The sequence below is a fragment of the Xenopus laevis genome, chromosome 5L (genome assembly GCF_017654675.1).
Source record: "Xenopus laevis strain J_2021 chromosome 5L, Xenopus_laevis_v10.1, whole genome shotgun sequence".
NCBI lineage: Eukaryota > Metazoa > Chordata > Amphibia > Anura > Pipidae > Xenopus > Xenopus laevis.
In genome coordinates this window covers 144937537-144965200 of record NC_054379.1, presented here as the reverse complement: position 1 = coordinate 144965200, position 27664 = coordinate 144937537, and the positions used below count along the sequence as shown (strand labels likewise).

General features: G+C 37.9%; 1 protein-coding gene across 3 annotated transcripts in view; it reads right to left on the bottom strand.

Moving 5' to 3' along the window:
- The window catches only part of sntg2.L (syntrophin, gamma 2 L homeolog), a 290368-nt gene that overhangs the window by 41175 nt on the left and 221529 nt on the right, over window positions 1-27664 (bottom strand). For all 3 annotated transcript variants that reach the window (XM_041562254.1, XM_041562253.1, NM_001094304.1), the window contains 2 exon segments: window positions 20715-20786; window positions 18442-18651 (listed from right to left, as the gene is read on the bottom strand). In XM_041562254.1, coding sequence (XP_041418188.1) covers window positions 18442-18651; window positions 20715-20786 — 282 coding nt within the window.

The following is a 27664-nucleotide window of genomic DNA, read 5'->3' as shown; positions in this document are numbered from 1 at the left end:
CATTGTTTGCCCAGTTTTTTTGGACGCAGCCACTGAAGCACAGTTGCCATAAAAAATATGCCATATAAATGCTGAAAATAGTAATTTTTCGCCATACGTTGACCTTGTAGACATTGTTTGCCCAGTTTTTTTGGTTGCAGCCACTGAAGCACAGTTGCCAGAAAAAATATGCCATATAAATGCTGAAAATAGTCATTTTTTGCCATACGTTGACCTTGTAGGCATTGTTTGCCCAGTTTTTTTGGTCGCAGCCACTGAAGCACAGTTGCCAGAAAAAATATGCCATATAAATGCTGAAAATAGTCATTTTTTGCCATATACGTTGAGTCAACGTATGGCAAAAAATGACTATTTTCAGCATTTATATGGCATATTTTTTCTGGCCTCTGTGCTTCAGTGGCTGCGGCCAAAAAAACTGGGCAAACAATGCCTACAAGGTCAACGTATACACTACTACAGCGGTGGATACGGATTACGTAAAATATATTATGGCTGCTTGAAAAAAGTCACTCCGGTGTTTTTTCTGGAGACGGTAATATTATGGATATTTAGACAGAATGTGAACAAGGTCACACAGCTCGATGGCGGGTTGAAGAAAACAGTGTGCAAATAATGCCTACAGGGCAAATAATGCCTAAAAGGTCAACTTATACACTACTACAGCGGTAGTAAAATAAAAAAAAGTAAAATAAAAAAAAATGAATATTAAAAAAAAAAATTAAAGTTGGTGCTGCTGAACTACTAGGAGCAGCAGATTAGCACACCAGTCCCACTCCCCAACACTGCTAGACTAATAGCACTGGGCTCTTATAGTAGTAGTAGTAGTAGTAGTAGTAAAACAACAAAAAAATAAATAAAAGCAGTCCTTACAAGGACTACTGTTATTGCAGCAGTCAGCAGATGAGATCAGAAGCAGGACAGCTGCCCACTGCAGCTACATACAGAGCACTGCAGTAGAAGGTAGATTACTAGCCAGCAAAGCTACCTAAGCTAAAATGTCCCTCAAACCCCTGCAGACTTCTGTCCCTCCAATAACAGAGCAGTATCAAAACGATTACTAGCCAGCAAACTTTCAACTGTCCCTGAAATCACTAACAGGCAGCAGCTCTCTCCCTACACTATCTCTTCAGCACACACAGGCAGAGTGAAAAAACGCTGCAGGGCTTCAGTTTTTATAGGGAAGGGGAGTGGTCCAGGGGAGAGCTTCCTGATTGGCTGCCATGTACCTGCTGGTCTGGGGTGAGAGGGCAAAAAAAAGCGCCAACAATGGCGAACGCAAAATGGCGAACGTCGCGCGACGTTCGCGAACTTCCGGCGAGCGCGAACACCCGATGTTCGCGCGAACAAGTTCGCCGGCGAACAGTTCGCGACATCTCTATCAGAGACTATGGAACAAATGCTGTGGAACAGATTTGCCATCTTTTTGCCTCCTTCTTAATATTTATAAACATTATTGCTGAGTCGTAGTAATGCAGAAATATTTTGTTTCAATTCAGCAAGTAATAAAATCCTGCCATAATGCATTAGTGGAGTTATGGCACTATTGGGAGAAAGAAAAACATTTTATATTGTGAAGTTTAATATATTGTTTTTTACCCCCTTCCAAATATTTAAGTGTGCATTTTTATGAATGGTGTTGTTTTACTGAACCTCATCAGTGTAACCTGTTACCTAAAAAAGCATATTAGACTTTTTTTAACCATTTTATTATTAATATTGGTGTTGTGCTATTTCATAAGTCTTTTCATAAGGTCTCTTGACCCTCTGTTGTTCAGAAAGTCTAAATATTAAATATCAAGTGGTGTCCCCTAATAGTCTACATATCGCTCACCCTGTGCCTGAGGATTATATGGCTCTATAGCTAGAGGAGTGTCGTTCATCACAGCTTAATAAATTCTCTCTACTGATATATACGGCCTGTCAGTGATTACTTTAATTTATTTTTTGGGTTTCTTTTTAGTTTGTCATCTTTAGATCTCATCAACAACGTAATGGAAACAAATGCATGGCAGAATATAGGTATGAGGCCTGTTATCGAGAATGCTCGGGACCTGGGGTTTTCCGGATAATATATTTAGAAATACTATTTTTTTTTTTCTGTAATAATAAAACAGTAACTTGTACTTGATCCCAACTAAGATATAATTAATCCTTATTGGAAGCAAAACCAGCCTATTGGGTTTATTTAATATTTATATGATTTTCTAGTAGACTTAAGTTACAGAGATCCAAATTATGGAAAGATCCATTATCTGGAAAACCCCAGGTCCTGAGCATTCTGGATAACAGGTCCCATACTTGTATAATTAATTAAAAAATCTGTTCTTACAATAATCAAGTTATTTCTCCTATAACGGTTTTCAGGTGTGAAGAATATTCTGACAGCTTGGACACTGCTCAGTTAGAAGTCTTTGCTTGCTACAGTATTTTAAACATTTCACAGAAAAGAACTTCCTGACACTGTTGCCGGTCCGGATACGGGAGAGTTCATGATAGCTGCAGCAAAGTTTATTTCTCAGAAAAAAACGTAGAACTTTAGAAGCTTGTGCCAATAACAGATGGAATGCGGGCAAAGACTAGGCACCATGCTGATTTCATTGCAATGGTAACGCAGACCCAGATCTTGTTCCTTTCTATAATTACTGCCGATTCATCCATCATCAGACAATTTGTGCAAAAGAAATGGCTAATGATCACATTAGGACTCCACTTGTCCAAGTTATTAATTCAGCTTGTACAGAGGCCAATGGCACTAACACTATTAGATCAGGAACTGTCACTAAAGCATGGAGATACCTTCCAACTGCATTGCCATTGCATCCCTGGCTTTCAGTAAAGTCAAATATAAAAACTTGCACAAAGGTTCCTATGGAAACCAGCAGCAGAAGAAAAAATGAACAGAACAATATTACACTGGCACTGGGTCATGACGTGTGGCCTTGAACCCTTCAACACCCAATTAATAAATGTTATAGCACTAATTGAATTGCTTTTATTTGGTTATCAGCCATTATATGGATATAAGAAGGCACTTACCCAGATATCACTCACTAGCTGCTAAATAAAAAATGTGGTACACTTGTATGACTCCCACAGTCCCACAACATATGCACATATCTTACAATAACAATTCTTTCAAATTCTGTACACAATATAATTTGGGTTGGGAAAAGACCTCCAACCTAATAGTGCCTTTTAGCCAGCACACATGCAGATTTCACATAACCAAACCCAAATGGCATCCACCTAATGTCCACAACCTTTATTATAGCAAGTGGTTTAGTCGGCAACCTCCAGGAATTGGCTTTAATCTGGTGCAATAAATCCAATGTCCACTTTACACTGTTCTCTCAGATCAGCATACTCACAGACAGCACCAGCCACAAGATTTTCGGATTAACACCCCTTAATTAGGACATGGGCTCTGACCCAAAAAAACAGCCGGCAGTTTTTTTTGGGTCAGAGCCCATGTCCTAATAAAGGCGCGTTTTAATCCAAGAATTATGTGGCTGGTCCTGTCTGTGAGTATGCTGATCACAACCTTTACTATAACAAATACATTTTATCTAATCAAAATTTATTTTAAATAGACCAGCAAATCTACACACCTCTTAATCTCTAAAACGACAACTTGTACCTTTTGTGCACATTATGATTGCTAACCCACATTATTAAAAAACATTTTAAGTTTGGAAGTTGTCTGGGTGTCAAATTCATTCACTAGCCACAGTTCATAAATCGCATTCATTTATTGTTCAAGTTCAACTCAAGCTTGCAATTTAATTATGCCATATTTACGGACTCACATTGGAGGGGGCATAGGCTGTTGTTTAACTTTAACATTGTATGCCACAACAAGTGTATTAATTAGCATATGAACTAGGGGTACCTGCAGCCTTGGCTTCTCCCGGGTCGTCCCCCGGGTTCTCCCTTCGGCTGCTGTTCCTCCCCAGTGGTAAACCTTAAGTGATAACCTTAAAATTACATGACTAGCTTAAATAGTTATAAAATAAAATTGTATGCTTATCACCATCTCTCTCTCTTTAAATGATTTTCAAATCATACCAGTCTCTTTTTATTCTTTTACAGTGACCCAACATTTTTTTTAAAAATGGGGTTTACATTATAAAGTAATTTATAGGTTTTTTTTTATGTAATCAAGGCAGCCATGATAGGCACACATACTGTATGCCAGGGTCAAAAGGAGTTTAAACAGGGGATGTGTCTGCATCATGGGATCCCACATCAAAATCTGACCACCTAACTAGATCTTCTTCTTAGAATAGATACTGTGCTCTTTCTTGAAGACTGTGCAAGTGCTAATATCTGTTTTTTCCTATTGAAACTGGTTGAAAAGAAAAGAATTAAAGTTAATACCATGCAGTCTTGGCAGCAGCTGTTTTCTGCTCATAAATCAACTCAGCCCAGTAGAGCGCACATAGTTAAAGGAATGCTGCGCCATGTTGCTTTTAATAAAGTCAAGAGTTGTGATGGTCCTACAGTACCTTAAGTATGTGTAGGAATGCAGATGCAGCACAAAAACCATTATACCTAGTATGTGTAACAGAGACATCTTGCCTCTGGCCTTACAGCTGCCGTCAGACTACAAATCTCGGCAAACTCATTCGTAGTTAAGGGGTGCTGGGAGGTGTATATCTGTAACAGCTGAAGGGCAGTAGTAGAATATATATATATAGTGAATAAAGTACCCCCTCTTGTAAAATATAAGGATATTATAAGTTTCCGAGGAGTTTCATGACCATATAAAAACACGAGGCCGAAGGCCGAGTGTTTTTATACAGGTCATGGAACTCCGAGGTAACTTCTAATATCCTCATATTTTACAACTGGGGGTACTTTATTTAGTCATGTGACAGAAATGACATCAGAACTCACCGTTTATAACTGATGACATTAGAACTCACCGTTTATAAGGATATAATTTACAGGATATTCATAGCTTTTGTGTATCATATATATATATATATATATATATATATATATATATATATATATATATATATATATATATATATATATATATATATACACACAGCAGGTTAAATAGAGCTATAGGGGCAAATTTACTTACCTTCGAAGTTGCGCTAGCATTGGCTTCACCGCACTTCGCAGGCGAAGGTTCACCAGGGCGCCGCTAATTCACTAAAATCCGAAGTTGCGCTCAGGGAGACGAAAGATAGCGAATTTGCGTTACCGTTAATTCGTCAAGCAAAGTTACGCTAGTAATGCCTAATTTGCATACGGCGCCAAGTACAATGGACGTATATGTAGCAGCAAATACATTACACTACACAAGCCTGGGAAAGCTTCATAAAATAAAGTTAGTGGATTAGCATAGTTACGTCCCTTCGCTAGATTGTAACATTAAAACTATAAACCCACCTTTCTAAATGGCATATCCTTCCCCCCCCCCGACATACAGCAAGAATATTGTCTGTATTTTAATATTCCATTTGTTAGAACAAAAGCACTCGCTATTCCCCACACATTCGTTTCGCATGCTAGAAACTGGTTGACTGCTCAAGAGGAGTCTCTAATTAAAGATGCATTGTTGTTCCTTCTTGGGATTGTCGTTGGCAAGGGAAACAACAGATGGTGTTTTAATGTTATCAGAAAAGACGAAATACAGCAGGACAGAGAAAACAGAATCTGTTTAATATAGCATCTCACTTAAGGCACTATTAATAACTGGAACTTCTTAGAGATTTCTTAGAGGCATATTCATGTTCTGTGCTACATATACAGTATATATTCTTGCTCTATAATAGCATGTTGCAGTCACTCTTAACATAATCCAAGATGGAAAACTCCAGTGACAACTTTGAAGGCCTGGATCATTACTACTATAGAGATGCTGAACCTTTAGGCTGGAAAAAGTAGCCACCAGAAAAATAAAAGGTGTAATTAATAACTTTAAGTTCAGATTTAGGCGGTTGAACCCCATTTATAAAAGGTTCATTTGTAGCAATGGGTGAATTAATTCGCCTGTCACGAATTTGCTGTGAATTTCCGCATTTCGCCAAGTCTCCCGCAAAAATGCACCGCAGGCTTCAGTTTAGATTTTCACAGTTTTTACGCCGTTTTGCGAATTTTTCGGCAAAGCAAAACGGGATAAATTTGGCCATTACTGTTCTTTAGTCAACATGCACTCATTCTGGCTTCCTCCTGCTTCCAAGCTGCTGCGTCTATTGACAGATGGGAATTCTGGAGCTACTGCCACCTCCAAACTAGACTCAGAAAACATTCAGTAAAACTTCATCAAATTCACGTTGCAAACTCTGTTAAGTTAATCTAAATGCATATGTTGCAATCGCATCAGGTGCAACTTCTAGTGGGACTGCAAAGACACTGGAATTCTGGGGTAAAATCCTTCATCGTAGGGATAAAAGACTGCGCCAAAAGTGCATTGGTTGTAAGTAAAGGACCCATAAATGTTTTATTGAGACCTGGCAAGGACTTGCCTGATGCTTTAGGTGTCTGAAAGGGAGGGCTATATATAGGGAATTGGGGGACTCAATGAAACATCTAAAATGCCCTTCAGAATTAATAGTGTTTTTTTAGTTCTTCTTCACTATTACGGGATCCGTTATCCAGAAACCCATTATACAGAAGATACGAATTACAGGAAAGGTCATCTCTCTTAGACTCCACTTTAAATAAATCATTCTAATTTTTTAAAATGATTTCCCTTTTCTCTCTAATAATAAAACAGTGCCTTGTCCTTGCTCCAAGGATATAATTAATCCTTATTGGAGGCAAAACAATGCTATAGGGTTTGATGTTGAAATAATTTTTAAGTAGACTTAAGTTATGGAGATCCAAATTACAGAAAGATCCCTTATCTGGAAAACATTAGGTCCCAAGTATTCTGGAAAACAGGTCCCATACTTTTACACGTTTGGGATCTGTTATCCGGTCACCAGTTATCCAGACAGCTCCAAATTATGGGATCCCCATTAGTGATGGGCTGATTTCTCCCATTTTGCTTTGCCGAAAATTCGTGAAACGGCGGAAAATTCAAGAAACAAATTTTTTTTCACGCCAGTGTTAAAGTCAATGGGCGTCCGAATAGTGTTGATGCACGACGGTTTTGACGCGAGCGACTTTTCCGACGCGCGCCCATATATTTCTGACAAATTTATTCGCCCATCACAAATACCCATCTCCTACAGACTCCATGTTAATCAAATAATTCCCATTTGTTTCCTTTTTCTCTGTAATAATAAAACAGTACCTTTTACAGTACTTGATTTAGCGTAAGATATAATTAATTCTCACTGGGGGTAAACCAATTGTATTGGGTTTATTTAATGTTTAAATGTTTTTAGCAGACAAGTTATAGAGATCTAAATTATCCGGAAAATGTCAGGTCCCAAGCATTCTGGATAATAGGTCCCATACCTGCACTGTTATAGTATATTACAGCAGAATTTCCTTAAAATGAAAGCACATGTGCAGGTGTAGGGAGCAAGTTTTATGAGCTTCCTATTTATATTTACTGTAGTGCTATGCGGGGCCTGTGCCATTGCAAGGAGGAATTTCACTGCTATTAAAGAAGAATGAAAGCCATAGATAAAAGTGAAATAAAAGCAGAGCAGAGGGTTGGTGGATGACATCTTGTGCCACTTCATTTACATAAATATAATTATTTTTTTTTTAAATTACAACTTCTGCACGTCTCCATGTGAACATCACCAGAGACTGCAACCCACATTCGATTATTTAGCACCTTCTCCTCTGAACAAATGCTCAGATTTCACACTTTCGGTGTTTGCATTTCCTGTTGACAAGTTGGCTCAGTTATCAGCGGAAGGCAACATATGTATTTATAACAAACCTGTTCAGGCAGGGAAAAAGGCAGCACCACCGAAGGAAATAGGAGAAATGCTGTTTTAACGTATCACCCTGTTAGCTAGTCAATAAGTCATTATCTGCTTGCAGATAGGAACTGTATCGTTCTGAAAGCTTGCCTTCATTTTTTTTTTTTTTTTTTTTTTTTTAAGTTTTACCTTTTTTTCTCTGGGTTACACTTTAAAATGTATCTTTACTAAACAGCACAAGCAAACATGATAAAATGTATTAGGGTCATCATAAAGCATTCCTTAGCACAGGCTCCTGTTGTTGATATCACGTGCCTCCGTTCAAATTCATGCCAATTCGCTTGGTTGAATAACCACTGAGGGAGGGTGGGCTCTGTGTTAACGTGTTCTTACAACAGGTGCCAAGGTTGATTAACTCTGCCAACAGCACTTTCCAGTGGACTGAACATTTGATTAAACGTGGTTGGCTTCTCTGTGTTATGCATATGTGCCGTTGTATTTATATTCATTTGTTTTTATTATAGCTATATGACTAAATCATTTTCCCTGTAGCATTTTTATTACTGATTTACATTACTTTATCCGCCTCACTGATATCAGCGAATGTCAGGACAGGCCGTAGAAAATGGCATTAAGTTGGGTGGTCCTAAGGCCAAATAGTATTCCCTTATCTGAAATGGCCACACTGGAGTCTCTGTTTATTGTTAAATCCCAACAGCAACCAATCAAGTCTTTGGGCATGTTTACTAACATTGGAGATAGATATCTCTGGAAATATTGCCCATGACAACCAATTACAGCTTTGCTTTTGTTTTCTAACTTGTAGGTGACTGTTTACATTTAATTTAGAGTCAAACCTTAGGAGACTAAATACAGTATAGTGTGTGGCTTACCTATAAATTACATCAGAAGCAAGTGGTATGGAAAGTAGGTCCCCTTCCATTAGTAACTGCTTGTAACCCTTCCCTGTGTTTAATCTCCAAATACAGAAGAAATTCCATAATTCTCCCTCCTCCCTCTTCTCCCTCTTCCCATTATCCCCACCATGCAGTGTTCTAGGGTCACAGCTAAATCTGATGTGTAAGCTTTTGATTAGATCTCTCTTTAGAGCTGCACCAAACATGCTGTTATATATTAGGGCTCATTTACATCTGCAAGTGCAGCAGGCAACTTGTACACCCGCAGTTAATTTGCCTAAAACCACTTTCATTAAAGTTATTGAGTCCAAATGCACTCATGCCACTGGTTGCTTCTCAGTCTTTTCTGCTTTCCATCCCAAATTGACCTTCTGACGCAGGGGAACCCTAGAGCTACCACCACCTCTGGACCAGGAGGCATCTCCAAATGTTCTCTCAGTGTCCTGTGTTAATTGTTACAGTTCAGTTACACCCAAAGAATCAAATGCACATGTCACCGGACACCATAAACAATGCAACAGACTTTGAAAAAATTCTGTGCAACTGTGTTCGATTTGTGATGAATCCCTTGCCCAATTGCATCCATTTCAGCTAATCGGATGCAATAGCCTCAAGAGAATTGCACCTATGTATCCGCAATGATGTCAGAATTCTGGGAAAACCAGTGCACTGTGGAAGAAGCACACCTACATGCCGGCACTGCCTTTAAGTCATTTATTTCATCAGAAAAACATAGCACAAGCTTTTGGGGAACACCCCTTCCGGCATTAAATAAGCACTTAGGGGCATATTTATCAAGGGTCGAATTTCAAGTTTATGGGAGTTTTTAAAAACTCCCATAAACTCGAAATTTGAAAAAAAAAAAAACGTTGTTAAAAAGTATTAAATAAATCACATTTTTCTAATTCAGGTGAATAGGACCGACCCGAAAACTCAAATCAAATTCGAAACTGAGTTTTTTAAAAAAAAAATTAAAAAATGTGATTTTCAAAAGTCCACCAAATTGGATGTAGTAGGTCCCCCATAGGCTAAAACACAAATTCAGCAGGTTTTACATTTCTTAAACAATCACACGTCAAAAAAAAAACAAAACACAGTTCACCAAAGACTGGTCAATTGCTGGAACAGAAGGTTAATCCTACTAAGCTTAAAATTGGAATGTTAAAAGTCTATTTTTGGCTAAATCTGAGGACAGAGGTGGTTTGTTGAACAGGACACTGCAGTTGCAGGAGAGTCTGAAAGGTCCCCAGTCACTTTGCTGCATTCCCCCAGTTGCTGGAGATTATTACCAATTTCCAGCGATTTTCCAGGCAAAAAATCGATGTGCACATTCGCAGACCATGGCTCCCAGTAACTCCCCTTGAAAAGTTGACAGTTTTGACCTTAACTATAACTGTAATACTTGGTTTCAATATATTTTGTTCTAATACAGTACCAACACATTAAACAGCAAATAACAGTCCCTGTCCCAGTGGAGCTTACAATCTAACATCCCTATTACACTATTTTATAAGGCACCCGTCTGCCACTCAAGCATGGGGACAACATAAAGTACAGCACAGAACCAGCAGTGCTACCCATTGAGCCACAGCAGATCCCTCCCTAATATTTACAGTACACTAGGAACAAAAATGCACACAAAAGCACAGAACATTTAGCACATGAACTTAATATTTCTTATACTGAGTACAAATTAACAGGGCCAGAACTAGGTGTAGGCAGAAGAGGCACCTGCCTAGGACGCAACAATAGGATGGAGTTGGGCAGGTACCTGTTAATGGGTCTTCTGCCTACCTCTACACCCTAGTCCTTACATTCTAACTTCTCACATTCCCAGTCATTAGGAACCAATTAACCTGTCTGTTAGTATTTGCAGTGTGCAAAGAAACAAAATCATTTCATATATTTTACATACTGTAGGTTTTTTCTAGGTCAGTATCCTCTGCAATGTTCTTCAATATAGTCTTTTATCAAAAAAACACATAGGAGCAGATTTATCAAAGTTCGAGGTGAATATTTGAATGACAAAAAAAACACATTTCGAGCTATATTTTGTGTTCTTCAACTAGGGAATAGTCCAAATTAGATTCGAATTTGAAATTTATCATGTACTGTCTCTTTAAAAATTCGACTGACCATTCGCCATCTAAAAACCTGCCGAATTGCTGTTTTAGCCTACAGGGGACCTCCTAGAACCTATTTGGAGTCAATAGGCGGACTTTGAAAAATCAAAGGTTTTTTGGGAAAAACTTTGAATTGAATTTAAACAAATGCGCTATTCCTTTTGGATGAATATGGTCCTATTCGATCGAAAATTGACCTAATTTCGGTTGTTTTTTAATTCAAATTTCGAAGTTTTTTTCCATTCGAAATTCGACCCTTGATAAATATGCCCCATACTGTATATAATGTCTGCATATCGTTACATGACTAGGTTTTGGGATCCGTTATCCAGAAACCCATTACCTAGAAAGATCTGAATTAGAGAAAGGCTGTCTCCTATAGACCAATGTAATGTGATAGATACACCACACTTACTCTGCAGTAGTGGTGCTGGTTCTTCGCTGACCCAGCACGGTCCCACAGCAAACAGCAACTTTTTATTCATGGATCCGCACACACCCAGGATCCGCACACACCCAGGATCCGTGAATAAAAAGTTGCTGTCTCTTATAGACTCCATTTTATCCAAATAATCCAGATTTTTAAAAAATATTTCCTTTTTTTCTGTAATAATAAAACGGTACCTTGTACTTGATCCAAACTAAGATATAATTAATCCTTATTGGAAGCAAAACCAGCCTATTGGGTTTATTAATGTCTACATGATTTTCTTTAGACTCAAGATCCAAATGATGGAAAGAACCATTATCCAGAAAGCTCCAGGTCCTAAGCATTCTGGATAACAGGTCCCATACATGTACTTCCTATAGGCAGTTTTTCAATTTCAGAGATGGCTTAGTCTGTTGAAATATCTAAGGTTGGTGTCAATTTGCACCCCAATCGCTGGAAACATTATTTGAATTTATTGCACATCTGAGTGTTTTTTTGGCTTGTTTGATCTGCAATGACTGTATTTTATCAAGCAGGTAATTTATAGAATATATCACTGATATCCAGAAAGTGTTTCCTCTGCTACACGTGTCATGGAAGATTCAGAGAGATTAATTGATGATGATGCTACATTTATTTTATGATCTATTTATTCATTAACAGCTAAAATTGAAAGCAGACTTGGGACACGCCAGGCTAGTTAAAGAGACGGGCAAGATCTCAGTCATGTATAATCGAATTTAAGATCTGCTATCTGCATCCTCCAAGGGTCTGATACATGGGATTTGATTCTATTACCAGCGGCAAATTTCCCCAAAGGCCGCTTGAATGTATGAAATAAAATGTAATGATGGCTCTTTCCTGGGTGGTAGAGTCAAACCCATAATGAGATCATTGATCAGCGTCTGGTAAATTAAATCTCAGTAAAAATGTCAATATAGTTTAAAAGGATGAACATATGTAAAAAAAAAAAAAAAAAAAAAAATATATATATATATATATATATATATAAAACTATATCAGAAGGGATTTTGCAAATAAAAACATTTTTGGGGCAGATGTATCAAGGGTCGAATATCGAGGGTTAATTAACCCTCGATATTCGACTGCCAAATTAAAATCCTTCGACTTCGAAGTCGAAGGATTTTGCGCAATTTGTTCGATTGAACGATCGAAGGAATAATCGTTCAACGATTCAAAGGATTTTAATCCATCGATCGAAGGATTATCCTTCGATCAGAAAATTGTTAGCAAGCCTATGGGGACCTTCCCCATAGGATAACGTTGGCCTCGGTCGGTTTTAGGTGGCGAACTAAGGGGTCGAATAAATTTTTAAAGAGACAGTACTTCGATTATCGAATGGTCGAATATTCGAACGATTTTTAGTTCGAATCGTTCGATTCGAAGTAGCCAATTCGATGGTCGAAGTAGCCAAAAAAAAATTCGAAAATCGATTTATTTTCCCTCTATTTTCCTCTATTCCTTCACTTGATCTAAGTAAATGTGCCCCATATACTCGCAAACATGGAAGAGAGAGTTTTATCTGCAGGAGCCTCTGTGTATGGAAAACATAAATACATAAAAAAATTGAAAAAAAAATGTAATTCTATTTAATTTAGATGAGAAAAGAATTAAAGAAGAAATGAAATCTAGGAAGAATATACATACATTGAGCATACACTATGGGCAATTCCAGTTGAGTAGAACAAGCTATTTTATACAGCAAGAGAGGTTTGTGCTACTTTATCAAAAGTCCTTTCATTCCATCTGCAATATCAAGAATCCTTTCATTACAACTGGGACTGAAATATGTTTTGTCAGTAGATACAAAAACACCATCACAATAAGCATCACCGGCAATGGAACTTCTGGCATCTGTCAGTGTTTTCACATAGAAAGAAAATATAAAAGATGCAAAAAAAAACAAACAAACAATGTCCTTGACATTCTAAGACCAAGGAGTTCAGATCACCGTGAGACACGCGGAACCTTTACTCTACAAATTCTTTAATAAAGCAATTACAGATACACATATACATTTCATCTGCTTTACTCGGGTACCAAACAACCTCTCTTTAAAAAGGAGAATTTCTTAATACTTTGTAGATAATAGCACAGTGCTCATTGTGAGTCAGAAGCTGAAGCTCAATCAACTAATTTATTACAGGGTCTTGGGACAACTAAAAAGCTATGGAATCCTTCCAGCTGGCGGCTGGGAATCCTCATACACATCTAAAGAATAATTTTTAGAAATGTAAAGGCGCTATGCATCTCTATAACTTCTTAGCCAGCCTAATGGAGTATACAGTGTAGCCAGGGATATGTTCTGCTGTATCTGCTCAACATGACCAATAATAATGCAGGTATGGGATCTGTTATGGGGAAACCCATTATCCATAAAAGCTCCCAAACACTCAATTTCAATCAAATAATTCAGATTTTTAATATTGATTTCCTTTTTCTCCATACAAGTATGGGAACCGTTATCGGAAACCGGTTATTCAGAAAGCTCCACACTATGGAAAGGCCATCTCCCATAGACATAGACATTTTATCGAAATAATCCAAATTTTGAAAAATTATTTCCTTTTTCTGTGTAATAATAAAACAGTGGCTTGTACTTGATCCCAACTAAGATATAATTAATCCTTATTGGAGGTAAAATCAGCCTATTGGGTTTATTTAATGTTTACATGATTTTCTAGTAGACTTAAGATACGAAAATCCAAATTACAGAAAGATGCATTATCCGGAAACCTGTTATCCAGAAAGCTCCTAACTATGGAAAGATCATCTCCCATAGACATACACATTTTATCGAAATAATAAAATTTTGGAAAATGATTTCCTTTTTCTGTGTAATAATAAAACAGTAGCTTTTACTTGATCCCAACTAAGATATAATTAATCCTTATTGGAAGCAAAACCAACCTATTGGGTTTATTTAATGTTTACATGATTTTCTAGTAGACTTAAGATATGAAAATACAAATTACAGAAAGATGCATTATCCGGAAACCCGTTATTCAGAAACCTACTAACTATGGAAAGATCATCTCTCATAGACATGGACATTTTATCCAAATAATTCAAGTTTTAAAAAATTATTTTCTTTTTCTGTGTAATAATAGAACAGTAGCTTGTACTTGATCCAAACTAAGATATAATTAATCATTACTGGAAGCAAAACCAGCCTATTGGGTTTATTTAATGTTTACATGACTTTCTAGTAGACTTAAGGTATGAAAATCCAAATTACAGAAAGATCCCTTATCCAGAAAACCCCAGTGATAATTGATGACTGCATGTATGCTTATATAAATACAATGTTGTATTTTTAAATAATATGTTTAATGCTCCGGTGTTGCAGAATTTAAACATCACAAGAAAGTCACTAAAACATCTTTACCACCATGAACACATCACCTTTCCTTTGACAACAAATTCATGTTGCTATTGTTTGCCTTAAGTCATACACTATACAACAGTATGTCAAGTCATCTAGTACTCCTCTATTTGGCTGAATGCTGGTTTATTGTAGCCTTTCCATTAGACGTAACAGTACAAAGCCTGGTACTTTCCACCTGGCCAAGGCAGGTGTTAAATAAAAGTACTCTTGTACTCTTGTGCCAAAGTTTGGTGCACCTTATGGCAGTACATACCAAGCACAGAGTTAAGGGGAGCTTTATAAATGCCATTTTAATGGGCACAATTGGCACCAGCCGCTTGCAGCCTGTGATGGTAAATGAGTACTGTTGTTGTGACGGTACCTGGCAGTCTGGTGGAGAAGCAGAAGGGAGGCCCACTGCTCCGCGGTGCAAAATTCAAATATTTAAAGGTACCACAAACTGAATATCATCGCCCAACGTCACTTCTGTTTTATAATAGCTCCTTTTGATCTGATTATCGTGTTTGACCTGTGCCTGATTTTGATCATTTCTACCTGTCCTGACTCCTATATTGGATCCTGATTTGGTACCTCCCTGCTCTCGCGGTATTGACCTTGGCCAGACCCCTGATTACGTTCTGATTGATCCCTGTTCATCTGTTTCACGCTCTGGTTCCCTTGCCTGGCCAGATCCTGAGCCCTGGTTCTCCCACTTTAACACCTGGCGGTATCTGAGTAGTGAAGAGCTCCTCCCAAAGTGAAAAGCGGCTGTTATAGGCAGAAGTGTGAGCTATAACTGGAACCTTGGCTCTTGCTCTGGGATTTGTGAGACCATGCATGACAGTTGTCTTCTGGAATAATAATAAACTCACTAACATATAGTTATTTTTATAGCCCATGAATCTGATCAATTGAATTTCTCCTGTATTGTCGTAAATGTCTCCAGTCTCAGTATGCTTGATACTAAATACACTAAGGGACCCATTTACTTAGCTCGAGTGAAGGAATAGAGGAAAAAAAACTTCGAATTTCGAATGTTTTTTTTGGCTACTTCGACCATCGAATGGGCTACTTCGAACTTCGACTTCGAACGATTCAAACTAAAAATCGTTCGACTATTCCACCATTCATTAGTCGAAGTACTGTCGAACGTCAACCTCCTAGTTCGCCACCTAAAAGCTACCGAAGTCAATGTTAGCTTATGGGGAAGGTCCCAATAGGCTTTGCTAGCTTTTTTTGGTCAAACAAAAATCTTTCGATCGATGGATTAAAATCCTTTGAATCGAATGATTCAAAGGATTTAATCGTTCGATCAAACGATTTTTCGTTCGACTGGCCGATCGAACGAATAACGTTAAATCCTTCGACTTCGATATTCAAAGTCGAAGGATTTAACTTCGACAGTCGAATATCGGGGGTTAATTAACCCTCGATATTCAACCTTAAGTAAATTTGCCCCTAATTGTGTATTTTCAAAGGAGCAAAGTAGACTGTAAAAAGCTGCACAGTGTTGTGTGCTTACAGAACTACAGGTCATCCTTTAGTGAGACAGAAGTGACTAATGATAGATGAAAGCTTCCAGAATAAAGTGCTTAAATTGCTTTAAAGTTTTGTTGGCAAACAGCTTTAAACATATACAATAGCTATACATTTCTATTTCTAGAAAGTATTAAGAAAATGGCAGAAGTTTTCATGGTATCATTTAGACCATTATTGTCCTGACGAAAAATAATAGGTATTCATTTTTAGCTAATATATGTAGCTCTTATACAATAGTCAAGTGATATTTTCTCCAATATGTTATTACCAACCTTGTTATTGCATTGCACATTCACAAGTGTATGCAGTTGATAAAACTGAATCATTATTAGAAGATATTCTAAGACCTTAAGCTCTTCCATAACAATTCTATTCCGTCTAAAAGATAAATTCATGAGATGAATGGTTTCCCATACACTTTCTGGTACAGTTTGTACTACAAAAGCAAACAAACAGTTGCAGTGTATTGTTATGTTCTAATAAAAATGGTAGACATTTTTCAGTTCTGTACATTAGATACCTGGTATAACTTATACCAACTTAAAATCTAGAAGCCCAACTTTAAAGACCTCTAAACCTCTTCAAATTAGCCATAAAACATACAGATGTCAAAGACTAAACTGCCCTAGATGAATTGTATAAAAACGGGAGAGAACCCTAGTTTAAGGCATTATACGACCTGTATTGATGGCATGTTGTTGAGGACAATGGACAGGTAAATCAGCTTTGTTGAATTGTCAATTATACCAGGTAGGCTCAGATATTGAGAAGAAGTTATACAATGGGGAGGGGGCATAACAAAGGGATGATAGCAGGATACCATATGCTTAGTGTCACAAACCGCACCCTAAATCCAGAACCCAAGCTAAGCTCCCTGGTCTCGGCTCTCACTTCTGCCTTTAACCGCCGCCTTTTACCTTGGGAGGAGCCCTAGACTAATTGGATGCCGCCAGGTCTTATTTGAGAGAGGAGCAAAGCTAAGGGTTCTGGACGAGCAAAGGGGCACGATCGTCTCACCAAGGATACTGGATGGAAGATGCCAGATAACACAGCATGGAACAGGCAGGCCGGGCCAGCACAAGCAAAGTAGAATCATCAGACAGGCCGGAATCAGGATATTGGAGAATAGTCAGTGGACAGGCGAATGGTCAGGATTGGAGAGATCAGAGTAGACACAGGCAGGCAAGGGTCAGGATAGGAAAGATTAGAGAAGTTACAGGCAGGCAAGGGTCAATACACAGAAGATCAATCAGGATTCAGTAGAATAAGCACCCAGGAAACAAACTGAATTGAACCTAACAACGGGCAATGATTTGTACACTGAAATCTCCTTTTATACTTTTTGAATTTTCACCCCCATTCTGCATCACGTCGGCGCATAAACCCGGAAGCGTGCCGGTGCACGCCATAGGGAAACCGGCACTCAGAGGAACAAGACGCATGCGGCGGGCGTCCCTGCCGAGGGCATGGCGGGTGCCCCCACATGCCACAGAACATACCACTAGACCACCAGGGTGAGTCTTATTCTTTACACTTAGTCTAAATGAGTTAATATTAATAAACATCAAAAATGTAATGATCTGAAATGTTTCTAACTCCTTAAAAGAAAAAAATCATATTTTACAAACTCTCTTAATTTTGTTTCCAATGCACCATGGTATTCATGTTTTTGGCTGCAAAACAATGGATCAGATTTAATTTGATGAGGAAAGCTAATCTAATTCAATTCAAGATTTTCCCATAGAAAACTATAAAGTCTATGTGAAAAAAACTGGAACTAAATAAGGAGAAACGTATTTTTCTCCTCAAATTGAATCTAGCCCATATGTTTTTATGTTATAAACCATAAAATTAAGTTTTTGCATGGATTTGAATCTGGTCGTAAATTTGTTAATTTCATATTTGTGGACCTGTATTACTTAATGGCAGTATATTTGACTATTTAAGACTGCATTCAGATGGCCTATGTGATGTGATCACCCGAATTTCTTGATTGGATTTTTCTTCTGGTCTTACTTTATCTCAAAATGTTATCATAAAAATCTTTTACATAGCCCCCTATTCTTCCACTGCAATCAAATAATAAAAAATAGCAGACAAAATCTTTTTTCATGGACACCTTAACTGTAGATTCTCAGATTGCTTTGCGGCATGTAAGCATATGGTTCTGCATACATTAAAAAAACTTTGTAGTATTACTTACCCCAGTTCGTTGAACTTCCATAAAGATTGCTTTTTGGAAAGACCTCTCCCAAACTGTTAAATCGCTACCGAGTTCTACACTAAAATAATGACTTTTTCCATTCCCAACTTGCACGCTGAAGCAGTAAGGTCTTTGATCTTCAAGCTCTTCAGTTTGATTATGATTTAAATACAGATTTTCTTCAATCCAGATTTCATCAGCGGGCCAAACCTAAAAAGAAATAAGGTTCTAAGTCACAGTAACTGAGAATAGCAATAAGTATAATTTAGCAAATATGAATATGAAAATAAGTATATGTATAAAGCACTCCTGACTGGTGTGATCCAAATGTAGAAAAGAATTTACTGTGGAACAAATAGGAATTCTTGAAAACCCAGTAAGATATTACCCTGCAACCATGCACCACGCACATAACACTTAAACTTGTGCTTTCTTTATAACGTGGCTCTCAAACTCTGTGGTAGGTATATATTCCCCCAAAATGTCACCAAGGAAATAACAAGAGGTCAGTGGGCCTCAGTGGAAAATTGGGTACCAAGTCCCCATCTTACAATCAATAAACACATTAACATAAGCATGTCCTCAGTGGCCAACATTTTTTCTCTGTTTCTAAACAGCTACATGTGGGATTATGGCCCTTCACTATTCAGATTTTTTTTTTGGGCTATGAATGGTCAAAGTAAAGGTTAACAAGTGGACTTTTTAGATCTAAATACCCAGTTGCAGTCCACAGATGGTCTCCTTTTATTTCTAGAGTTTACTAGTCATGTCCTAGATCTGTGGTCTGAGCAATTCCATATGACTAAAGTTTTTACTATAGAGAGTATGAATGTATTTGTATAATACATTTTGCCCTTTAAAATATAAATTCTGGTGTTGAAATTAAGTGCTTCATGATTTTCTACTGAGCTCCCTAGTCATTTTAATATGGTCAGTTGTTTCAGGCTAAACAATCCACACTATAATCTCTACGCTTGACTTGACATGATAGAACGTTCTCTTACATCAATCAAGAGATATAACAAAAAAATCCCAGCATCTGTCAAAAAAAGAATGATACTGTAATAGTCAAAAATTAAACATTTTTATTACATCTGACAGCCTCTATAAACACTTACAGCTTTTCATAAATGCCCAGCTTCAAGTGATAAAAGTTATTTATTGGCAGTGTTCATTATTTTCTGGAAATTGAACAATCCATTGTTCCCATAATCCCATATCTAAATGTACATTATCAGCCTAGGACCAAAGCTGTATTAAAAAGGATGGAAAGTACCCTTTGGCTACCCTCTATGGCAAAGTGAATCCATTTTTATTTAACTCCATATTTAAGGGGATACGTATTTGTAACTGACCCTGGTGTGTTTTAGGCAGGCATGTTACCCAGACCATTGTGGTAGTGCAGGGCCTTTGACTGAAAGCGCCCAAGGCAGGAACCATCGCTCTTCACTAACCCACCCCACTTATCACTTATCCTGTGTCATGTTCCCTCTAAAGGCGTCATGGGAGGCAGCAGTAATGAACAGATCAGGAAATTAGTAGGACAGTGATGAACTTTACTGGCAGGTGAGGAGCTAGAGAAGAGCCAGAGCTCAAGGTAGGCAGTTTTGGTCCTACATTGTGGTCTGAAGATTCTGCCAAAAAGATAGCTAGAACCTTAGCCATAAAGTATGGCACAGTTACTGAAAATATAAAGATGTTTTTATTTTTTTTATGATGATTATGCCATTTTAAAGGTTCTAGGCAACTTTTTTGAAAACTCTGTAGACTGATTTCAAGTTGTTGAAAGTGTTATTGAGCTGCAGATCCCTGAAGTTCAGCCATTTCACCTAAAGTATTTGCTAACTGTCTACAGAAGGTTGACTTTTACCCAAATAGAGACAGTAATTAGGTGATTTTACATATTTTACGATTCTAGTTAGGTCGGCCTAGATGCATGTGCTTTAAAGCATGGCTCTGCAATAAAAGACCTGTGGGATGGATGAGGCCATGAAAGGGATTTTTGTGGTCCAACCTTCTCAAGGGTTCTATATTTTTTAATGACATAATTTTAATATAATCCAGCCCATGGATATGTGGTCAGATGCCTGGATAACAGCAAGGCCAAACAATTTAGGTTCTAGATCCTGCAATTAAAGCCAGAAGCTTGTGAAAGAAATTTAGAGAATCCTGAACAACAAATATAAGAAAAACTCTCTGCATTCCCCCCCCCCCCATTATAATTCACATTTTTAAGACATTCATATTGAAATTAGGGAACCACACAAACATACCTTGCTTACTTTAAATAAAACCTCACAGAGGTTATATATCTTTTCCGCTCGCACCCAGTCTAGTGTACTAACCTGGGAATAAATCAAATATAAATTAGATCAACTCATAATTTTGAAACATTGCCCAAGTCACATGCATAGTTATTGCACTGAAAAATAAGATATAATAAATTAGGCTCTTTATTAATTTCGTATACACATATATTGAACCTTAAATATCTAATATTTCAATGTTATAAAGCTAAAACCCCTTCCTCTGTTCTCCCAGCTGTTACTGCATTTTAACCTGCACCAACCAAAAGCTCCAGGGCTTGTGCTGAACATACTCTTTTTATTGTTTTATCTACTACTTGTTCATACAAGAACAATCAAAAACAAATCATCAATTATCGGAAGGTCTAAAAAGGCTGCATCTAGAGGAAGGGAGGGCTTTGTTTACACAGATGGCTTCTCAGTGGACTGGAAATGTATTTTAACCCTGTTTATACAGACAAGAATTGGAATGGGACTTCAGTTTCATGGTGGTGGTAGCTTCAGAGTTCCATAGCAACAATAGGCACTCCTGTGCAATATTCAGCAGAAGTGGCAGGATGGATCCAATGGTACTGAACACAACTATAGTACAAGCAGTGTGCCAGGAATGTGTGTTGAATGCAAGTACATTTAATGAATACCAAAATTTTCATCCATTATAATAAGACCACAGTTGCATCTGGATTTGTAAATTATCCCTAATATATACAAAGTAATCTGATGTCGTGATGAAAAATTTCTATATTCCCTGCTGTTATTGGATATAGTATTGGTAGTTTTACACTTGCACTCAATAGAGCTTCAAAGTTCCAAAAATAAATATATATTTAGGAAGCTGTATTTATAGTTAGGTGCAAAGTGTATGAGGATAATATAATATATATATATATATAATATAATATATATATATACATGTTGCAGTCATTAATTGTCACCTAGTGGATAACATGGAATCCTTGAAGGTTTTGGAAGGAGCCATGTCTCACTGCTAATCAGGAGGGGGAATTGAGGGGAGTCTATATAAGGAAGTGAGTGGTTGGCCCTTTTTAGCTGATGAAATGGAGAACTGATGACACCAAGGGCTTGAGGACCAAATTGCCCAACATGTCTTATTATCCAACATTTAGACAGGCCAACACGTGTGTTAGGGCAGCATCTGTTTTGCTCACCTTAGGTCATTAGAGAGTAGGAGTAGGCCAGCTAGTTGTTCAGCTGATATTCTATCAATGAAAGAAGCGATTAGCACTCTTAGTAGCAGTAGTACTTGACCTTTTTAGGGCATAAAAAGACTAGGTATGTTCTTGTTCTACCTAATCTGGTACCTATTGAATCATGCTTCATCCTGGGCCAGACAACAACGAGAGTCACAAAGGCTCCTGAGTAAAGGAGAGACTCAAGAAGGTTGGCAGATGCAATGTGAGTGAGAACATTGAAAATATCTGAATGACTTGTGTAGAGCTGAATCTGTGACTGAAAATAACATCTGTTCCTGAGTTTATCTGTGAGATCTGTGCGGCCTTCCAGTTATTCATGACTAAAGTGTCTAGCCAATGAGTCTCCCTGTGGTGGTGTGGTCATTTGTCCATAATAGAGTAAAAGGCGTCCATCCCCCAGAACACTGTGTTCCACACTTCTATGGCAGAACAGGAATATTCGTTGATTGAACCAAAGAAACATATTTTCTGTAAAGAGAAAAGTTTGTTATGGATAGTGATGGGCGCATTTGGGGCGTTTCGCGGAAAATTTGTGAAACGTTGCCAGCGTCTCGTTTTTGATGCCGGCGTCCGTTTTTGACGCCGCACATTCGCCGGCAAAAATGCGCCAGCGTCCAAAAAAACTTAAAAGATGAAAAAAACAAAAAAAAATTGCCAGCGAAAATTCGCTGGCATAAAAAAAAAATGGACGCTGGCGAATTTTCGCTGGCAATTTTTTTTCATATTGAAGTGGTTGGATTTGTGAAATATTTTGCAGGAGCTTTCTCTTTCACCAATTCTGTAATTATCCCAACTTTCCAATTTGTCATGTCTCACCCATTAAAAAAGTTTGGAAAGCTGCTTTTCAGTGATTCTAATAAATGCTTAAACCTGTAATGAAAAAAGTTCTGGTAAGCTCCCAGTTTGATCTCTTTCATATTTTCTAACATTTCTGCTCTCATTGAACATTCCACTACTATCTACTGCACTTCTCTAATGGCTCTCTTCCTTAACTGCTATGCTCATGGGGATTATTTTCCTTAAAATTAGGCCTAGCTGAGCACTTCCGACAGAACAGGACAATCTCTCTAAATACAGCAGTGTTATCAGTGAAGGCTGATGCTCCAAGTCTCGGGAGCTGCTATAAGGAGAGTTGTATATTTTGCAACTCCCAACTTGAATGCCATGCAGGCAATTGGCATGGACATTTGTAACTGGAGATTTCGGAAAAAATGAACCTACATTTACTGTAAATGAACTGTAGAGATAGAGCTGCTCGTTGCTCTGAGTACAGATATTCTCATTTTCAGTTGCTACAATGTGACACAAAGAAAAGAATCTGCCTTCTACAAATGTTTAATTATTCTGTTATTTAATTATGTTTACCTTGTTGGGCAAACGATTGTACAAATGTTTTTTTTTTCAGGGAATGTGATTCCAAACGGTGTATCGCTTAAATTAACAATTCAGTGCTAAGCAAGTTTTAGTCCACCTTCAACTGGGTATTAGAAGTCATCTCAGAGTCTCATGAACTCTATTAGAGCACTCTTGCTTTTAGATGATCACGGAACATGTTGGTGACACAACCTGGTAAAGCATTCTTTTATAGGTTTGCAGTTAATTAAAGGGTTGTTTACTTAGCTAGCAGCAAAAATAATCAGTGCATGATACCAAAATAGGTGAACACTAAAGTCACCACACCAAGTATATCAGTAAAGGCCATAAATACTGTAAATATGGGGAAGAGTCTCACAGTCTGCCCCAGTCTAAAGGTCCCCATAGACGCAAAGATTTTTCTGGCCGAACGACCGATTTTAGCGAAGTCCAACCAATCCTTCGAAATTATCGTGCGGTTTGTGGGATTCGAACGATCGTACATCTTACGATTTTTCGGCCGACATCTGTCAGAAAATTGATCGGCCAGGTAAAAAAATCTTTATCAGTCCCAGTGCAATCTATCTATGTTTGCAGGGCCAAGCAGGCAGCTCCCCTTTGTTTTGCTGGCAATATCGCCTGAAATGGTCTTTTTAGTTGATGGACAATTCGTACGATCATTTTGAGATAATCGTGGTCTCACGATGACGATCGGATCTTTTAAAAATCTTTACATCTATGGCCAGCTTAAGTGTGCACCATTCAAGCTCAAAAGTAGAAGAATGGTGTGAGCTTCCAAAGATATCAAAGAAAAAATATCCAAAAATATCTATCTATAACAATACAAACTCATTTATTAGGACATAGACAAAAATGGCCTAACGCGTTTTGTGCCTATGGGGGCACTTACTCCTAGGGTGATGAGTAGCAGAAGGCAATATACAAAGCATACTTTTTGGACTTTTTCACACTGCTATCTGCTCTTTCTGCTTTGCCTTATCACTCTGACATAGTTGCACAGAAACCTGCATCCCCTGAGTAAAGGTGGCCATACACAGGCAGATTAAAGCTGGCAATATGTATAGGGCATTTTGATGGGTCTCCCGATTGATATCAGGCCAAGTATTGGCCAAATATTGATCAGACAGGTTTAATTTTTCTTGGCGATTGAGGACCACATCGTTAATTGATGTTGTCTTTGTCCCATCGGTGCTTCATTTCCTTCATTGTAATCTGATCGTTTTACCCTAGGGCCGAACAATCGCATTAACCCGATATTGGGTCAGGATTCCCCTTTTTGGCGACCTTGCCCAATGAGTGGATCTTATTGTGTATGGGCACCTTTAGGCAACCTTGTTGTTTTGCCATGTTTTTTCTCACATCAAATGCATTGGAGACATTTTTTGTCTCATGTTTTTTTTTCCAGCAATACAAAATGCATGGTGAAATCTAGCACAGATTAGCAAACATTTTCACCCTATGTGAAAACTCTAAATGTTGTTGCGTAATTTGTATCAGGCAAAGACATTTGCTCAGCCCTACTCATGGGTGTGGTTGTTGTCTGGACCAACTGAGTGGAATCAGCCACCTGACACTGCTCCCATAAAGCCTTATGGCTCTGTACCTTTGAGAATGGTAAGTCATCACTGTGAGTACAAGAGTATAAAGCTGCAATGATGCTCCATGTGGTGCAATGGAATTGAGTCCTTAGGGACACACTGTGCAGCCACTGTAACTTCCATAGGTCAGATCTATACAATACCTTATGCTTTGGCGGAACATCTATTTTGCAAATACTTTAATGAGATGGCTGCAACTTACTTATTCTGTCTTTTCTTCTGTGTTATCATTATTTTATCCTAAGTGATAAGCGCTGAGACTGTTATTGTATTTGCATACTGTACATGTTGCGAGGAACGAACACTAAAAATAACTCCCAGCTTTCAATTACCACATTTAAAAAAAAGAAGAGAGACTTTCTTTATGGTAATTCCCTTAGTACATCCTTAAAAATCCAAATGTATAATGCATATTGACTGGAAGAAAGGAGCAATCGATCAAAGCCAAAACGAGCTTCATAGCACCAGTCAATTGAAATGACAGCAATGAAGAGCCGCAAGTGCTGCACCGTGCGGGGTTTAACACAGCATTACCAGTTGTCTTTGAAAACGATTCGACGCACGAGGCAAAGTACTAATGTAATGTAAGCACAAATCAACTAATCCCGCTGAGAACTTCATTACACTAAGAACAAATAGTAGGCAGGTGCTCTATTGATGACAGTGGTTTGATGCGTAGGTGCTTTCTTCAATGTACTTAAAAATGCGCCTGTCTTCGGTGATTTATGCCCATGCACGAACACATATTTAACATCCATCTCCTTTTGTGAAAGGCCAGTTATATTTTTTTCTTTAAATGCCATTCTGCTGCTTTAACAATTACTAATGTCATTGCTAGGCATCCTTATAATGGATAGTTTTGCGTCATATGCAAATTAGCTGAGTTGGGGGGAACAGATATCTCTAATACAGGTATGGGATCCTTAATCCGGAAAGCCGTTATCCGGAAAGTTCAGAATTATTATCCAAATAAGACACATTTTTATTGATTTCCCTTTTCTCTGTAATAAAAACCAGCTTATTGGGTTTATTTAATGTTTACATGATTTTCTAGTAAACTCAAGGTATGAAGATCCAAATTACGGAAAGATCCATTATCCAGAAAAACCCAGGTCCCAAGCAATACTCTTGGTTGTGCTGTGACTTAAAGGGGTGGTTCACCTTCAAGTTAACTTTCAGTATGTTATAGAATGACTACTTCTAAGTAACTTTTCAATTGGTCTTAATTATTTCCAATAGTTTTTGATTAAATGAGTTGCCTTCTTCTTTATTGTTTTTGCTACTTTTTATTACTCATCTTTCAGGCCTCTCCAATTCATATCCCAGTCTTTTATTCAAATCAATGCATGGTTGCTATGGTAATTTGGACCATAGCAACCCGATTGCTGAACTTGCAAACTGGAGAGCTGCTGGATAAAAAGCTAAATAACTCAAAAACCACAAATAATAAAAAATGAAAACCAAATGCAAATGGACTTAGAATATCACTCTCTACGTCATACTAAAAGTTAAATCAAAGGTGAACAACCCCTTTAGCCACTGAGCCAGGAGTGCAGCCAGGAGCTTCCTGGTAACTGTGATTCTTTCACCTGTCCCTAACTTCTGTTTGTCCCACCTATGACACCCCTGTAGACTGGTTATTTAGAGCCAGCCAATAAGAGCTGAGTATGCCTTATTTAAGCACTTCCCTTGCATCATTTCCTGGCTGCATTAGTGCTGTTATGGATTGAGCACTGTGGATTGTCCCTAACTCTTACTCCTCTTTGCTTTCTTTTTTCTTTTGCTCCAGTTCTTGACTTGGTCCTGCTTCTCTGCCTTCTCAATTACTACAGGTAGAATTCTGATAAAACTCCTCTGTATAACCACAGCTCACTTTATATGTCCCTGTGTTACTACTAAACTTCGTTGCTAGTCAACATCAAAGAATATTTACAATGTGCAACTGAAGGTTCCTAATCCCCAGTGCTGATGGATCATTCCGTGTCAATGGAAGCCTTCAAACCCTATGATTGGGTTGATGTCCATGTAAAGTGCCAAGAGTACAGTACTGCTAACATAAAAAAGCCATTTAGGGCGTTGATAAACCCAACATAACCTTGTCTGACAAAGGGGTAAATTTGCAACCAATATTTATGTACTGCTTTACTAGTTATGGACACAAAGCATTTTAGCACTATTAAGTTACAGTGTAGGCTACCAACTCGTCATAATTGCTGAAGCAACTCATGTCTAAGTGAAAATCTACTAGTCTAGCCCCCCCCCCCCATTTTCCTAGAACTAACTTGCTTTATGACTTTTCTATCCTACTCAAAGCAAGTGTCTCACGGAACACATAACAGCAGGATCAATTTCAAAAACGTACATTGACTATACTGCTGAATAAAGATGTGCACTAGAGTCGTTTAGCTATGAGAGTGGTAGGGATAATCAAATATAGCTGAAGCAGGATAAAAAAAATATATAAAATTATAAGATTAAAAAAAATACTTTTCTGATGTGACATATAATATTACTAAAGTTTACCTAACACATTAAAAAAGGATTATATTGTAAATTTAATAGGAAATTTTATCTAGACCGTGGACGGAAGCACAAGAGCACTTCAGCCAAGGGTCTGGTTGTACTCTGCATCACATGCTGGATTAAAAGTTAAAAATATTGGTGAAAAAAAATCAGACATGAGGTGATAAAGGCAGAGCCAGCAGATAAAGGGAGCACATAGCAAATGACC